Source organism: Osmerus mordax, chromosome 7 (assembly GCF_038355195.1).
Source record: "Osmerus mordax isolate fOsmMor3 chromosome 7, fOsmMor3.pri, whole genome shotgun sequence".
NCBI classification, from domain to species: Eukaryota; Metazoa; Chordata; class Actinopteri; order Osmeriformes; family Osmeridae; genus Osmerus; species Osmerus mordax.
In genome coordinates, this window is record NC_090056.1 from 11,026,195 (window position 1) to 11,044,738 (window position 18,544).

Consider the following 18,544-nt stretch of genomic DNA (forward strand, 5'->3'; position numbering starts at 1 on the left):
CCCATCAGTGAACACGGCCCCTGAGCCTCTCTGACAGTTGGGAATAGAAAGAATGGGCCACATCAGCCCCATGAGAGCTCTGATTCACCACAGCCCCTAGTCTTTGCCTAATGGAAAAATCCTGCAACCTCTTCATCATGTGTGCATACAAGGGAGTGTGTTTTTGCTGTAACAAGTTTGTATAAATGTGTGCTTTTAGAATAGTCCCCAATATAAATGTATATGCATAGTGATGACATATACTATACTTAGTGTTATAGAGATTCACGTGTTTTAATAGTGAGAAAGACATAGTGCGTTAAAGTAAAAGAGAAAGTATTGTAGAGTCAGGTATCACACACACACACAAACAAACACACATAGTACATGTTTCACAATATTGCATCTGTCAGAAAGAAATCTTGTGAGACAATTCTAAGACATCTGATTCATCAGCTGTCATAAGCTGAAGGAACTAATTTCTAACATGTGTAGTGGTGCCTGAAGCAGACACATGGGCATGTCTGTTGTCTGGCTGGGGACCCTTCAGTCACATCTGACTGAAGAGCCGGGGCTGCAGTGATAAGTCATTGGCTGGCCATTAGAGCAGAAGATCAGACAGTGTGCGTGACATGCAGGGAGAGGAACATGTCTCGCTCACCATGTGGAACGTTACCCCCCGGCAAAGAGTTAGCATGAGCTGTTCACTTCTGACACATCCGAAAATAATTAGTTAATGACCCTCTTCATAGGTCAAGAGGTTGAGGTAGTCATACCAAGTCTTTCAGCACATGTATCTTTGAAAAAAAAAAAAAGAATCCAATCCCACAATACAAATATTGATTTTGATACTTTGTTTGAAAAATAAAACAGAAGTATTACCCATGTGCATGCCCAGGTTTACAGGATGGTGAATGCAGTTGCAGTTTTATCTTCCCATGAAGTATCAGGCTCCCTGCTTCTCTCTTTGTTTCTCTTTGACTAGTCTCTGGCTAATTTGCATGCAGAGTTTGACCCAAACTGTAATCTACAGTGACTCTTCAATAAGCCTCTGGCACATAGGGGAAATGTTATAAGCTGTGACAAAAGACAAGACAGGCTAGAACAAACTGAAGGTCACTAGGGACAGCCTCCTGATTATCTAAAATGGCTTCTTCTTGTGAGTTTAAATTCCCACTCTCAGATAGAGGCTAATTCTTAAGCACACGTGCAGAGGGCCCAATGCATACCAAGTATCTACAAGGGCCCAGACACCACTTCACTCAGATTATTCATTCAGTAAATATGCTATTCAAAACGTGATCATGTGGGAAGACAAAATGATTTTTCATCACAGCCAGGGAGAAATTCAAGCAGTTGCAATATTTAAATACTACCTTACTGACACACGGTGAATCAGCGCTATATATCACAGGTCCACAGCAACCATTTGCTGAATAGGGACGGGGGATGGGAAATATTAATCCACCTTTTTGAAGGTTCTGTATAATTTTCAGAAGAGGGGGATTTGTTAAAACCCTTGCATATTCTTACGGAGTTAGATAACCCACTAGTGTGAGACATGACTGGGCTTCCTCTTTGGTATGTATGGGCTGTCTGCAGTTGCTACCTCAGTATACAAGTGTGTGCCTCGCCTGCCTCTGAGCCACACGGCGTGAAGTCGCAAGGGTACGCTGTATCTGCGGAGTCACCCAAACATCTCATCAACAGATGAATCAGGAGCAAAATATGACTTAACAGATCCCTGCAGGCAGCCTCGAATCTCAATCCTCATCAAACGACGGCACTGATCAAATGCGTGACTGAGATTCAGGTAGTAGTAGTCTAAGTGTAAACGTTGTGTAGGTCCTGGGTAAAATCGCGCCAAAACATACGATCTCACGATTGTTTAATGAACAAGTTCATTTCAGCAGGGTTCATATTCAAATTGGAAATGAAGTACGATTAGCATATATGCAGAGAGTCTTTGCACGCTTGACATCCTCTCAGCCCCTCTGCTGGAAATAGCCATGCACACAACATCCTCTGATTACATTGATATGTAGATTCATGCATCTGCAAAGATTAGTTATTCATTAATGTATTTGCTTTGAATTCTCTGGTGAGGGTAACTCAGACGGAAGTCTTGGGCAAACAAAATGTATCAGGAGAAAACTATCACAAGTCAGCAACATTTTTGGGGGGAAAATGATGAAGGCTAGGTGATTCACAAGGATATATATAAAATAGAACGGTCGTTATGTTCCAAAACATAAGCTCTAAATAAGGGGAGAAACAGAAAATGATCCCCATAATTATCAATCTTTTCATCCCAAAACCAGAATTAGCCTCCTCCTCAGTGGGCTTTGAGGATTAATAACAGTGGCCTGTGTGAGTTTATAAGCTGGAGCGACTGTCATCCTTTTATAAAAGCATCATGGATCACCAGTTTGCTCCTTCAGTGTCCTCTCCCGCGGCCACACTCCAAGCCCTTTTTTACTTTAAAAATAGGCTGTCCTCTCACTGTGCCTCACTCATTGCCCCCAACACCAATCAATGTCCCCTGCTCTGCTTTCCCAAGATATCTATGCCCATGATATGTCAATATGGAACATATATGATCTAGAAAAATACAAAAGGTTTTTATTAATGGTTAGGTCTGTACATCCAGCAAAACAAATGTGTTCTGCTAGACTGATTCTAACAAATTAAGAGCTTCCGTCTAATTTCGTCCCCAGCTAACAATGATGATCCATTGCTTTCATGGACATGAGACATCAGTTTAAGTTGTCTTAGTGGTGACTGGTTTTCATAGGTAATGATGCTAAATTATACATCTGGGGATAGGGAGGCTAGTAAGTCATCCATCACTGCCTAGTTCATAGGAGCTTCCATTAGGGAAAATTATTCAAACCCCAATATCCTCACAGACACACACACACATGCACACACACACACACTTACACACACATGCCCACACACACAGTTTGCCTCAAGCTACCAGAGGGGACATCTCATTCTTTCATCCATGTGCGAGTCATTGTTGTGGTGTCAGCTGGTGCCATCTCTTTTATCACACTGGAAGCTAATGGAAGCAGCAACTGCAGGAGGTGGGGGAGAAGGCAGGCACACACACACAAACAGACACACACACAGACAGACGACACTCACAAACAGACACACAGACACACAGACACACACAGCCGTATAGAAGAGGTTTGGGAGATGGAGCGGGTGGGTACGTCAGGCCGTGGGGCCAGAGCTGTGCAGTGGTGATGTGCAGTGGTGATGTGCCTGCTGTGGCCTCACTCAGCTCCGGCTGCGGATGCTTGCTACAACACGAAGTTGCCTTTCAGGTATTTTCCTGTCATTATGTACATTTAGTCATTTAGCAGACGCTCTTATCCAGAGCGACTTACAATAAGTACAGGGACATCCCCCCCGAGGCAAGCAGGGTGAAGTGCCTTGCCCAAGGACACAACGTCATTTTTCACAGCCGGAAATCGAACCGGTAACCTTCAGATTACGAGTCCGACTCCCTAACCGCTCAGCCACCTGACTCCCTCCTTGAATTATGTATCGATGAAACTGACCCATTTTGAAATTAGCTTTTATTTATTTAATGCACCAGATTATTTTGGCTTTCTCAATAGTTTTGAATCTTTTTGCCTTATCCTTGCCTTATATTTTCTCAACAGTGCATTTCATTACATGTGCAAATCTGATGATACAGTAAACATCAAGGAAATGTGGCAGTTTTTTTCACTAATATGAGAAACTATATGATGTGAACATTCAATGCGGAATGCAGTTTGTTTGATAAGACTGTGACCCCATTTTCATTGACAACAACAGCTACAGGAAACAGGAGGCGGCATTAGTTATGTGTGCTGTAATAAATATAGGCAGGACCTGTAGTAGTATTTTCTATAATTCTTTATTTTTTCAATATTTTTTCTTTTTGTATAACATGACAATCGTGCTTTATCATGTGACACCATTTAAATACATATCATGTATATATTATGTTGTACATTAGGCAGTGAGACAGTTAAAAATATACAAAACAATATCATTTTTACTAGACATAGTTTCTATTTTTAATATAATCATCAATATCTTCATTGTCATCATCATTTCGTATACTTCTGTAAGATATGTGCTTTAGTTTCTGTGATCAAAATATTATTGCAGAAAACAGCAACTCCTTTAGAATTTTTTCAACATTTAGACAATAACTTCCAATGTATTACAGACATTCACAGTTACATGTTTTACACAGTACAGTTTTACAACAAAGTTCCAGAGAAAACTGTGGTAGAGTAACTTTATACAAAATTCACAGGACATGAACTGTAGCCATTTCACATTTCCACTCCGTTGTTTTGCTTTTCAAAGTAAACATGTTTCGATCAATCAGATGCTTTCACTGTAGCTGCCATAGAAGCAAACTAGCATTGTCCTCACACGTCATGGATAAGTCTGTTGAAATTAAAGCTTTGTGCTTTTCACTAGTAAAGCAAAGACAACGTAAAGAAAAGAGAAGCAGACCACTATCATACTGGTCTGCACCTATACGTCTACATATGTATTGCTGAATACATATTGATCAAAATATAATTGATCATTACACAAAGTAAAATGAATAACTTTCTTTAAACACAGAGTTGGTCCAATATTGTTTGCTTGCGTAAAAATGTGTTATTCTGGAAATGTGCCCAGTCGTGTAAACAGACCATGACTTAGAAATGGATTGATAACTGGCTTAAGGCCTTCTCTGATCTAGTTTTTTATTTTTGTTAGGAGAAATTTGGGAAATTTTCACTGATGTTCCTGAGGAAAGCATGCAAAACGTAAACAGGATTGACTGTCAGCATTAAGAGATAGTCAACGTTGGTAAATCACTTTTCTAACCATGTGCTCATATTTTTTTGGTACATTTTTGTACCCTGTGCTTCGCAAACTGAACTCTACATGGCATAGATAGTTTTTGCTTTTGTCTGACTACGATTTTGGTCCTCGGTCACAACATGTATAGTAGAAAACATCCTAAAAATAATTCTAAAAATGTATCAATCACATAAAAGTTTTTTTTTTACTCAAAAAGGAAGATAAAATAACAGTCTCTCTCACACAAATTCTTTTGCAACTGATACTGGAATACTCCAGGGCTCATTGACTTCATCTTCATATTGGCATTGTGCTTCGTCAAAGTTTCCCTCATCATCAGGGTGACCTGTAAGGAGCCTCACAGAGGAGACAACAGTGTGAGGCTTGGTAAACAACCACATAATGACTGGACCCTGTCCCCTCCTCTTTCCCATGGTGACCATGGTGACTACTTCATCTCTACTATATTCACACTGCATTTACTTGGTTCATGAATATATTTAACAAATTGCTATTCTATTTTCAATATTTGTATTTTCTCACAGTATTACACACTATGTTAACTTTTTTTTCTCAGATTTACGGGAGTTTTGAGAACATTAACAGTCTTTGATTTTTGTATTTGTAATGCATACAGTACCAATAATAAGACATTACCAGGTTGGTTGTACAAATGCAGAAAAATTAAACATGAATCTAAAATCCGGTTTGATCACATATTGCCCCTGGAGGTAGGTGAATCAATTAAAAACTTGAAAGTCCTTTGTCTCCACTCTACGTTAGGGTTTCTTTCACCTCTAGACATTGGCCTCTGCATTTGTCAGGTTAGGGGGGCTCACAGGGTTGAGGGGGATGATAGGCTCTGTTGGGCTAACTGGGTTTGGCGGATAGGTGGGGCTTATCGGGTTGGTTGGGCTTGTGGTCTGGGTTGGGTTTGTTGGGCTGGTTGGGTTCACAGGACTGGCTGCAGTGGCTGGGTTGGCAGGAGGAGCTGGGTTGGCTGGGGCAGCAGGGCTGGTTGGATTGGTGGGGCTTGCTGCAGCAGCTGGGGCAGCTGGGGCAGTTGGGGCGGCTGGGGCAGCTGGGGCGGCTGCGGCAGCTGGAGCGGCTGGGGTGGCAGGAACAACTGGGATGGCAGGAGCAGCTGGGTTAGCAGGGCTAGCTAAATTAGCTGCGTTGGTCTCCACCTGTTGCTCAGGTCCATTCTCCTGGGGACGTCGCACCACTGCTGGGGGCTGTAGCATTATCCGCAGGCGCTGGGAAAACAACACAAGATGATTGAGACCCACTGTAAATGTCAAATCAATACCAGCAGACATATGCCAAAGCTCTGCCATAATGAAAATATCAGGCTTACTACACAAATAACAAGAATCAATAAAGACAAATGAGCACGATGCCTAATTTTCCCAAGGGGACCACCTAGACAGTATAACGACAAGATACAGTCTGGTACCTCTTTGTAGGTGCCCTTGAGGCCAATGAACATGTAAATCATGTATCCCGGGATGAGCAACATGGAGGAGAGAGCCATGAGCCAGCCTACTCCCTGGCCCCAGCCGGGAAACACGTAGTCGCCCATGGTGAGGGGGACCATTTGGAAGGCACTGAACAGGAACACCCCCTGTGGAAGACATGGGGAACTCATTATGCATCATCCTGACACCCCTGATTCTAGGTTCTGACTAGCCTCAGGATGGGGATATTGACATTCATGTTGATTTCATTTTTCATGGCATGACGTTGGATGTACGATTGGATCTGTTCAGGGTACTTACACCGACGATGAGAGGGGTGAACACGACCCAGCACATCTTAAACCATATACAGGGTTTGTAGCCAATCATCTCCTGGATGTTGTCATAGAACTTGTTCACACCTGTGAGACAAATGATTGTACAATCAAAATATTCATATCCAATTTATTTCAATTTAGCGGTGGTCTGTCATGCATTCTGATGAGAAAAGGGGGATACAGTGCGTGAGCCCTGATGTCCTTGAGGCAACAGCATCTTCCAAGCTGCACTAATGCCTCTGGACAGGTGTGAGGTTGTTCTTTCATTCCACCTTTAAAATGACCCTCGCCTTCAGTCTGTTACATTTTTTTTATCCTCTTTTCAAGGATTTTTTCATCCAACAAAAGGAGACAATTAGTTTGCACTTATGTAAAGTGCAACACTTGTCATGTTTGTCCTTTTTCTTATATATTTTGGATCTACAAAGCAGATGTCTTCAGTGATAACACCCACCATAGCACCAGGATATGGAGATGCACTCGAAGAAGACCAGGAAGAGCAGACACATTCCACTGGCAGAGTAGTAGTCAAACAGCTTGAACACGTAGATCCCACCCTGGCGACAGACATAGAGTTGTCAGAAGAACCACTACATACGGTGAATCTTCACTATAAGGTTTTCTGAATGAATCTTCTGCTTTTTCACTCTTGAAGACGAGAAACTGCAGAGTTTATTAGAGTTGCTCATCCTTACAGTGCATATCTAATACTTTTTAGATTTCAATAAGATCTTTAGTTTTCCTTCCTATCCAGTACTGACGTGAAAGAGCAGATGTTTGGTGTACCTGTGTGATGTTAGAAAGGCCGATGAGGTAGGAGACAAAACAGACAGCTGCGATGAAGAGCTCTCGTCTCCCTCTAAGAGCTTGAGGAAACTCATCCACCAGAGCAGTGATGAAGCCCTCCACTGTGCAGAACTGAAACAATGACAGGGAATACTACTGTAAGATGTGAAGCTGTGAGTCAGGCTAGGCAGTGTAGTCCCAAAATTGTGAATTCCAATTATAATTATTTTATTCAAGATAGAAACTGTAAACATACCATTACATTTGCAAACTAGCCCACACTTTAACTAGTGACCATTATAATGCACATTGATGAATTATATTCTATCAATTCAGCAGATTAAACATTTTACTGTGGACATTGTGATGCATAATATCCAAATACTTCTTAATGGCCCCTTATTTAAGGCCATCTTGGAAAAAAAGGCTCTGGTTTGACACCTGATTTAAATAAGTCAGAATATTTATGATTTTTCTTGTTTCCCAATGGGTTGGGTAAGTGGTGGCTGGAAGGAGTACATCTAATGTATCATTATTGCTGCTTTCAAGAGCCCCATATTTCATACAACAGAGAGGATGGGGGAGAGAAGCCTGGGGGAAGATAGAGGTGATATGTTGCATTGAAACCGTCTGACAGGAGAAGTCAAAGTTCAGACACAACTGTCCACCAGCAGCAGATTGCATGTTTACCATCCAGAGAAACCAGAGTAGGCATGGTATGAGAAGTACCTGTGCTTACATATCTAGGTCAGATCATCTCATACCTGGCTGTCAATCCCCAGCATCAGCAGCATAGAGAAGAACAGGATGGCCCAGAGAGGAGAGACGGGTAGCTGGGTCACAGCCTCTGGGTACGCAAGGAAAGCCAAGCCGGGACCTGTGGAAGAAACAACAATGTGAAAGCATGATGTATCCTTTATTCCCAATGCCTTGTGTCAGTGTAGGACTGGATGTTTACCTTCAGTCTGAGTGAATCACGACTGCTGTGAGCTGGAGTCAGGATCCTCAGTGTTACACCTCTTTGTTTAGCGTTGGTGTTATGGTGCAGTTACAGAGGGAGCATGTGGAATAGTTACCTGAAGCTGCAACATCAGCAATGGGCCTGTTTGTCACGTTCGCCATGAAGCCAACAATAGAGAAGATGACAAAGCCAGCAAACATGCTGGTGAAGGAGTTGATGCAGCACACAATGATGGAGTCTCTGGGGAAAGAAACATTAAACAGTTCTGTTGTCAGCGCTTCAAGTGATTTGCCATTACTCCTATATCATGCCTTCCTGAAAAGGGAGCCTCTCTGGAGAAAGAGAGGAAGCTTGTTTCCGCCAGGGAGATAACTGAACAGCTATTGACGTCTGTATTGACCACATTCCGTGAAAACATGCCTAGGTTTAATGTTGAAAATACATGTTAAATTATATGATCCTAATTTCAATGGATAGTAAGGCACCATTTACAAAGTAGAGTTTGTCTTTACACAGTTAATTGTATGATGAAAAGCCTCGACCTCTAGCTGGGTATTATTGGGATAATCAAAAACAACAAGCCAATTGAAATAAATGCAAGTTAAGGGCCCCGTAATTACGCAACAGATGAGCAATTTGTGTGACCTAGAACCATGAAGATGCTATTGGAAGGGAGGCTCTGCAGTTATTAACTAATTTTCATCTGTAAATATGCTATGCAGAATCAAAGCAATGAATTATTATAATATTTTATTGATTATTATACACAACAGACAGTGTTCATTCAGGCATCTCACAGTACATCAATTGTCCTTAAGACCCTCTTATAGCCACAGTCTAATTTCAATCCAATAGTCCATCCTCCAATCTTACCTGTAAACATTGTTATTGAACGTGTTATAGCTGCCCAGAGCTATCAAGGACCCCAGTCCCAATCCATAAGAGAAAAATATTTGGGTGGCTGCATCTAGCCATACCTGACAAAGAGAGACAGGCATCCATTAACTGACTGAGAAAGGAGCTTATCAATGGTAACTCAAACATACAGAAGATATCTATATTACTTTGAACAATCTACCATTACCTCAGACTCTTTGAGTTTCTGAAAGTCAGGTGTGATATAGAAGAGAATTCCCTCTTTCGCTCCAGGCAGAGTAACTCCACGGATGAACAGAATGAACAGCATGAAATAAGGGTATGTGGCTGAGAAGTACACCACCTAGGAAATATAATCCATGAGTCATTATCACCAAGGAGAGACTGCATAGTAAAACTACTGTTGGAAGAACAGCTAAGTCCCTGAATGAACGAACACATTGTAATTCTGACACTACAAAAGGTCTTTCAGAGGAGCAGAAAGTCCATTTCTATTTACATTTAGTCATTTAGCAGACGCTCTTATCCAGAGCGACTTACAGTACGTACAGAAACATTCCCCCGAGGCAAGTAGGGGGAAGTGCCTTGCCCAAGGACACAACGTCATTTGGCACGGCCGGGAATCAAACTGGCAACCTTCTGATTACTAGCCCGATTCCCTAACCGCTCAGCCACCTGACTCCCATAGAGTCTGACAAAGGAAAACCACATCTCACTATTTCCTCAACTCACATCTCTCACAGAGGAGGAGACAACATGCACGAACATTCAAGCTAGGAAATTCATTGAGGTTTAAATTTGAATCAATGCAATTTCACCATTCCTTTTATTTATTTTTTACTTTTTACTTTGATGACGTTGGCCTCTTCAACAAGGCCAAGGGACCACACTGACTCTAATGACTTCTTGCTTAAAACACACTGCTTTTTGCACTGCATTACAATAATGGTATCTTGTACATTTGTATTTTTTGTAATATTTGTATATTTGTATATTTGTATTTTTGTATTGTAATTTACGGCAACTTATATTTAATTTTATTGTATATTTAATTATATTCTAATCCCACTTAGTACTGCTAGTTTATGTACCCTTAGTATAGATAGTCCACATATTAAAATTTAAGGTATATGTTTATTGTATGCACCTTCCTGCCAAAGCAAATTCCTTGTCTGTGCAAACTTTCATGGCGAACAAATCCCATTCTGATTCTGATTCTGATTCTGATGACACTGCGTATACAATTTGTGAGCAAAGAAAAGGCAGTGGGTGGGGTGTTTCGCAACCACAACACATGTTACTTTCCATGGGCACATGATGCCTTAGATTTTCCAAATGTAGGTACACTGGGGAAGAATACTTGGGGAGAGAAGCAACCAGATTCTAGTGGGCCTGTTAGCTCCTCCTCCAATCTTAAAGCCAAACCCCCGCTGTATAAAAACTGTGTCAGGAGAAATGGAATTAGAGAAATCACCATGAGTGTGAATATGATTACTGAGTGTTTGATGTCTCTTCTCTCATTCTAAAATCAATCTGGACAATACTCCCTGCATTCTAAATGATTGATGAGGTGATACGAGAATTATTAATATTGCATAACTGCCAAACATTGCATATTGGAAATCAAGGAATAGAGTCTGACAAAGGAAAACCACATCTCACCTTTCCCGTCCAGCTAACCCCTTTCCAGATACAGAAGTACACAAGCACCCAAGCGATTGCCAGTGTTATAGCCAATGGCCACCGTATCTGTCCTGGTTTATCCAAGCCATCGGTCATCTGATGCATGTTGCGCCTATAAGATTTGCAACAATGAGATTATTTTGTGTAGCTAAGTGGAAGCTTATCATGTATTTCTAAGAGGGTGCATGCCACCGTAATGCAGTGTTGTTTAAAGCATATAGAAAGCAGTCAATGTCTTACTCCCAGAACTCCAGTACAGCACTGGTGAGATTGGTGTTATATGCAATGCTGTAGTTTGAGTAACATTTTTCTGTGTTCCATGGATTGTTACATGAACTCCATGGAAGATCCTGCAAAACAGACAATTTGTTCTACTTCATGTACATTACATGACATTACCACACATTAACTTATTGGGGTCTTCACATAGACGAGAGCAAAGTGTAATAATTTCATCCCCATGTTAAATAAGTTAAGTACTTACAGTGGTAAACGAATTGTACAGGTAGTAAATAGCCCAGGAAATTATGACAATGTAGTAAATGTTAAGCCAGAAGGACAGAACAGCTGCTGCAAGGCCAACACCTATCAGTTGGAAATCAAGCAGATTTCTAATTAATTATAGAATAATATACGAACAAAGAAAATGTGGCACGTAATGGTGCAGATATTCACCAGAAGGGCCATTCTATGTAATTGATCAGAACTGTAGAAAAGACCACAATCATTTGCATATAAAACAGACAATGCCTTTGTGAGGATGAGGAATGTATACCTTTGAACATGGGAGCCAGTTTCCACACACCAAGCCCGCCAATAGACGTGTACTGGCCAAGGGAGCATTCCAGCAGAAACAAGGGGATCCCAGCGAATATCAGGGTCAAAAAATAAGGAATCAAGAAGGCTCCTGGATGGACATAAGTGAATCAAATTTGATTAGAATAAGCATACATCTAATTGATATTCAAATAATATTGTCTACATATTTGCACTGTGCACACGTTACACATTCTGTTAATCATTTTCCATATTAATTAGGCATCAATTGACGAAGCAAATAGGCCCTAGACCTCATATTCTAAATTGTGTTTACCTCCACCGTTTTTTCCACAGAGATATGGAAATCTCCATACGTTGCCTAGTCCAATTGCATAACCTACACACGACAGAAGGAAATCAAATCTCCCCCCCCATGTTTCTCTTTCGGGAAGATCCTTCTTCTTTTCTTCTTTCACATCCAATGACTTGGGTTTGTCATTAGTTGCCACTTCATTAAGTTCTGTCACTTGTGCATCCGTCTTGGTGCCGTTCGTCGCCATGTCTCTGGATTTGGCAGAGGTCCTGGCAGTCGGACGGGAGGCTTCAGCACCAGTCCACGCAGACAGCAGCTTCGCGGTTTACACCAAACCTTTGGACCAAACGTTTGGGGGAGGTGAAGACTATGGAGACACGGCTCGTCTGTTGCCGTTAACCTGGAATCGGTGAATAGAGTCATTTGTCGTTTTTTGAGGGCGCACTCAATTTAAGAGATTGATGAAACAGCATGATGGAATTGATTGCCAGCTCCAGAATGTGACTGTAATAACACTATCATGTAAATTGGTTATGTTAGATAACCATAATACACAATTAGACACATTTGCACAAATTGCTAAGCAAGTGATATATTTTCCATCAACCACATTAAACATGATAGCCTACGAATCTCTAAACTCATTATGTTACGACACGCAATGCAAAAACAATTGCAGAAAACTAATGCTTGACTTTTTCCACCAATAATACGCAGACAATTAGTTGTGCGTAGTCTAGATAGCATTTCGAAAGCTGTAGCCCATCCTTACGATCAGAACAGAACATGCATTCTGGTATAGAATTAGTGGAGTCAATAAAGGAGAGCAAATTTAACCATGCAATAATGTTTGTTATATACCCAGAACTTATACACACAGAATCCAGGAACATACGCTTTGCGTGAGACGCACAACAGGAATATGATATTCCAGAGAATGAGATCGCCAATATGCGAATTTGTTGGGAGCAACAATTAACACCTGCAGTTCCTTTTAACAATTACATTTGCTCTATTTAATCGACAAGAAAACAGAAAGAAATCTCTCAAACAAACTGGAATACAATCGTATTGTGGAGACAAAGGAATGTCCAAAGCGTAAAGCTTTACGCATCTGGCTGCACAAATAGGCTCTAAATTCCATTCCATTCAAAAAAATAGCCTAGGGAACCAAAGGACACGAACACGTATCAAAGTGCGTTCACAGATTTGCACCATTTTAATCTTTAGAAAGAGCTATTACTTCAACATTTAATTAGCTAAAACACGGTTCGGAGCTCTTATCATGCAAAGCCATAGGCTTCTGACACATTCAATCCCGAGTTTAATCACCAGCATTATCAGTGACAGCAAACTAATCAAATATGTGTCTCACTTACGTTGTGAGACACCTTAATGGGCAAAGGAATTCTTAAACGCATGAGAAGCCAATTTACTCACAATTATGCTGTGCTCTCTGCCACCGAGGATGTGCTGCCTGCCACAAATCTTGAAACGAGGTATCCGTAGATTCCTCCTGAAGTTGTAAACTTCCAGTTTTACTTGGAACATAAATATATTTTCTTTCCATTAAAATACTTGGAACCAGCGCCAAAGGTGTCCGAGAGGAAAGCGCGCACGTATCCCGCAGCGGGAAGCTGTCCAGCAGCGCGCAGTGCTGACGAGGTGGCGAATCAACACGAGAAGCAGCCGCTTCGCCTTGTGCGACTGTCTAACATCAACAACCAGAAACGTTGAAGGGAGCGCAGTTCTCAACTCCCGTCTACATAGCGTCAATGTCATCTGAAAGTCGCCCCCCCTCCTCTTCCCTATACACAGTCAAGAGTAACATTGCACTGGAGCCTGGTTCTTAATATTTAATGATTTCAAATTAGTTGCTCTTGTTTTACAAACTGCCAAATTACGATTAATTGCAGGGAAGATGGACATACTGGTTTGTCTTGTACTTCCTTGCAACTTTATTTCAATAATAAACACATTTCTAGCAAACAAGAGCAACTAACTTAAATCTAATTTGAACACATTTTTTAATTACCTTGATTACAGGTATTTTGTACTTAGTATTTCCCCTGACCTATCACCGTTTTCAATTTGACATATTCGAAATGTCTGTGTTCCTCGCTCTTAGCCCCATCCTAATATCTGTTACCCCAACACAGCCCAGCCTCCCTAAAATGAGATGCAATGTCAGGGTGCTAACTAAAAACATAGGACATATTTAGCATGATAACAATTCCCAATGTGCAAATTTGGAAGGTGAGCCCGGGCGCTGTCTGCAATATGGCAAATGTGATAAGAGAGTCCGTCAATAAAGGGAGGGGGCACTCGCTGATTGTCTAACTCTGCCTGTAATCGTGTTAGCCTATCGTCTCCAGAAATGAGGGGATGATGTGAGAGGAATAAACTCACCCAATAGAGAATAATTCAACTTACATATTCAAGTAAATGCATGGCTTCAAGCAGGAGAATTCAAACGGCAGTTGGGTTTGTCTTAAAAGTGAGAACACCGATACACGGACAGTGGGCTCAAGAATTTGGAAATGTTTGTTGTGTTTTATTGAAGACCTGAGATATGTAAAGCTAAAAGAATACAACATTGTCGTATCTGGATTTGGTGTTTGATGTAAGTATTATTTATTTATTTAAACAATCTGAAAAACAAATGAAAAAAAAAGTAACATAAGAGTTAAACTTAATCTCCTTTACATATCTTTCTCGGTGAGAATGAGTTCATTGATATGATGAATAAGAAGTCACAGTTGTAAAAAAAAAGAAAAAAGAATGCAAACCAAAGTTGCTCACTCATTGGTAATCGTCACTTGAGCTATTTAACATCTATGCTTAAATCCAAACCAATGGCCAGGAATGCCGTTACATGTGTCAGCCTATTACTTAATGACATGAGACTGGATACTTTTTGAGTTATTGCACTAAGTTCTGCTTATGTGTGACTAATGTAGAGGAAGTCTTCATGTCATTTGATCAGGGGCATTATGGCAGTAGAGTTCAGTGTGAATGTTCCTATCCCCTCTGCACACACACACATAATGGCTGAGAGGGCACCAGATGGTAAACCAATGAGGGGTGAACTAACCCACTAAATGATACCACATGAAATGTAGCATTTAAAATCCCATCTGGGCTTCTCTCCCCGCGGACATGAAGTGTGAAACATGACACATATTTATACACCTGCTGATGGAACACACACACACGTCAGTGTCTGGTGACATGCTGGTCCCTCCACTGACCTCTGAACTCTGGGGCTCTCATGGTCAATAACTCTGATCATTTGATACTGGAGCATCATTTCTGAAAAGTTTTCCACTCTGGGATTCGTATAGGTTAATGTAATGTTCACTGCCTTATACAGGACTGCTTTGTAAGCGACTCCTACCAACAATTATGAAAGTTATTTTGTTAGAACTCATTGATTCTTTCCCATGAGTGCTTGAGCAAGGTATGTATAAAGTTCACCATGAGTAATGACATTGTCAGTGATTTTTTATTTGAAAAATTATGTACAGTGCATCTCTTGAGCAAATGAGTTGAAATCTTGGGATTTCAACTGACAAGTTAACATTAATGGTACATTGGTGTAATTTTATTAAATAGGTGGGATTCATCTTCCTGTTATGATACTGTAAAAAGAAATTTCCTGAAAGATTAATTTAAAAAAAACTCAAATGTGGACAGCCTGATCTTATATTGACTGTGCCTCATATTAATTGAAATTATTGCATTTAGGCACCCTTCTAAACATGGTCAAAATGTAAATTACATCATTTAATTATAAATTACATTATTTAATGGTGAAATTGAGAGTACCAGGCAAATATGTTTGAATCCAATATAAATATTAATCCCCAAAATGAACCATTGATGTGATTCATGGTTATAGAGTCCCAGTATGTATACTCTGAAAGTTGCACAGATACACTCTATATCTATATACATTCATATCTACTTTATGTAGGATCAGAGCATCTCTTGGTTTGGAGCTGATTTTCGGTGGCCCCGTGTTTTCTTCCAGCAATCTTCAATTTGAGGTCACAAATGAACTGATTAGCATGATGATTAGTCATTAGTATGCTAATCATAAGCAATGCACATATTTTATTCATATTTGTTGCAGACTTGTTTTTTATTCGGTCTGGGAAAAATGAACATATTTTTGTTGTTTTTGTTTTTTGATATTATATCAAAATGTACATGCTCCGATGTTGGACAGTGTTCATGAATCCCTATGATAAAAGGATTTCAGTATATGCACTGCAATACCAAACACGTCATCCTATCTTCTTAATTTGCTTACACATTTCCACAATTGTCAAATATAGAAGCATGGAGGAATGTTGTCTAATAGGTATAGATGCAGAAATACCCTCCGAACAGGAGGTGATGCAATATAAAAAGACAGTAAAATCACTTTAAAGAAATGATTTGTCTGCTTGCTGCAGTAAACCATTTGTTTAACGTGACCTAAATTACTATGAACTGCTCTGTCTCACCTCCTTCCTCTAACTCTCTTCCCTTTCTCTTTCTCTCCGTCTCTCTTTCTCTCACAGGCACACACACATTTAGACAAAAATATTCAGAGTTGTTTTACCAGCAAAACGTCTATGAAATGGCTCATAATAATGGTGAGCTTGGAAATAGGTTTGCGTTGACCACTTGCATTCCAGGAACTGTGAGCAAGCGTCATTCAGATTTATGGAGCCCACTTCACTGTCACTCTCTTGAGCCTTTCTTGGCTCTGATTTCTCCTCGAATGCAAATGAGTCAAAGCCCTCCTCCACAAAAGTGTCAATAACGGTTTCATTTGATGGAGCATTTGTCATTCATTCAAAGAAAACACCATAGCCTCCTTGACCTGTGATGCTTGACAGCTATGATGCATCATGTTTCGCATTGTCTGCACCAATGTGTGCAGAACAGCTAGGAGACAGACCCTTCAGTTCCTCATCACCCTCAGCCCTGACAGCCAACACACGTTTATGTTGGTTTTGTAAACATATGACCTCCATGATATAGCAGTATGGGGGCACTAGATCGCTTCAAATCTTTTACACTTGTTGCTAGGCAACAGCATAATCGGTCTCAGTCTTCCTCATATTATGCCTCTCTCTGGTGGGATTGCTCTGCTGCTACCATTGGAAATGTTTAATTAAGTTCAACAAAAACTCTATTAATGGCTAAGATGAAAGCTCTGAGAGTTAGAAAACATACATGTGGGGTATGGAAATGAGAATGGGTTAAGGATGAAATGCACCTTTAAAATGGACTAACTACACACATACGATTCTTCAATGCTGCTAACAGCTGAACATCCAGCAAAAACCGATTCAATTTGTTGAAAACACACCTACTGCAGTACTAATGGTGCTTATTCTGCTGTCATTTCTATCACCATTATCATAAACAGTACTATCTCTTCCTTTACTTCTGCAATGGTAATACAATGTTGTTTAATTTGCTGTATTTCCCCACCCTACCCTGCAGTCAAACAAAAAGGTTATTTCTCTGCCAATCGTCTTAAGATTTTTTCTAACAGTAAATGTCACAAAACACCAGGTGCCAACTGCAGCACTGCAACACTCCTTTCAGACAACAAGGCGGGCAGGGAGGGGGTAAGTGGAGTGAGGAGAGGGGGGGCAATGGGTCATCATCATCTCCAAATATGAGCTACATGGAGCAGCAGAGACATGGAGCTGTCTGAATGACGAGTTCTGACAGAAGCCTGCAATCTCTCCGCAGCACACTGCCCCTGCTAATCTCCTTTATTCACCCACATCACTATGGAAACTGACTGGATGGCTGGCCCTTGCAGCCTGACTTGTGCCATGCAGCCAGCCATGTCTGGGTCTGAAATAGAGGTTGCGCAGCAGATGCTGTATGCTGTATGTATTGAACAATGTTCCACCAAGCTTGCTCAGCGGCCATGTTGGTTTTAGCCGGCTGCCATCTTGGATTGTGGGCAATTCTCCTGCCATCAACCCACCACACCAGTTTTCCCCCCATATGTAGGAGGTGCTGTGGCATAAAAAAAAGACAGATGTCAGGTTAAAAGGATGGTTAGTAGGAGTTAGAATGGGCACATGCTTATTGAATAATCTTATAAACAAGTAATTTACTGCCAAATGACATATCAAATATTTAGCTGTTTTGTTTTGATTCTATGAGCCTGTTGCTTGTGATGGAGGCTGGCTGGGCGGACAGCCGAGCATATTTAGATATTTTTTAAACTGCCACCTTTTCTATTTCTGTCCATTTCCTCTGAGGAGAACTGCAGGAAATCTTGGTCATGGTTTTAAAAGGTTTACCAGCTTCAAAGCTGAGTGAGCTGCTAGTCCTACCCATCAGTGAGACCACGCAATCCTCCCAGCTCTGACAAGAATGGACCGGAGCATGTGGACAAATTTCCCAGATAAGCTTCCAATTCAGGGCTTTTACAGAAAGCTTGAAGAAGGACATTAACATGTGCTGTTGACGTCAGGGCTAATCCATCCACACCAGCTCCCCA

General features: G+C 40.8%; 1 protein-coding gene across 2 annotated transcripts; it reads right to left on the minus strand.

Moving 5' to 3' along the window:
• Positions 1-5,645: 5,645 nt before the first annotated feature.
• On the minus strand, positions 5,646-12,268 carry LOC136946460 (sodium- and chloride-dependent GABA transporter 1-like). Of its 2 annotated transcripts, XM_067240804.1 has the most exons (15): positions 12,043-12,268; positions 11,725-11,856; positions 11,434-11,534; positions 11,190-11,299; positions 10,929-11,061; positions 9,475-9,609; positions 9,264-9,367; positions 8,506-8,630; positions 8,194-8,306; positions 7,430-7,561; positions 7,098-7,200; positions 6,627-6,727; positions 6,305-6,472; positions 5,978-6,104; positions 5,646-5,884 (listed from the first exon to the last, which is right to left on the minus strand). In XM_067240804.1, the coding sequence occupies exons 1-15, from the start codon at positions 12,266-12,268 to the stop codon at positions 5,646-5,648; spliced, it is 2,049 nt and encodes a 682-aa protein (XP_067096905.1). The 2 variants fall into 2 exon arrangements, with proteins under 2 accessions (XP_067096905.1, XP_067096904.1); XM_067240803.1 differs by having other exon boundaries at positions 5,646-6,104.
• Positions 12,269-18,544: the final 6,276 nt, after the last annotated feature.

What these genes read in the sequence shown, in the direction of transcription:
- LOC136946460 (XM_067240803.1), bottom strand. Translation starts at nt 12,268, where the DNA reads ATGGCGACGAACGGCACCAAGACGGATGCACAAGTGACAGAACTTAAT. An exon ending in AGAAACTCAAAGAGTCTGAG is followed by an intron (nt 9,368 to 9,474) that starts GTAATGGTAGAT and finishes TCTCTTTGTCAG; the next exon opens with GTATGGCTAGATGCAGCCAC. An exon ending in TGCTGGGGATTGACAGCCAG is followed by an intron (nt 7,562 to 8,193) that starts GTATGAGATGAT and finishes TCATTGTTTCAG; the next exon opens with TTCTGCACAGTGGAGGGCTT.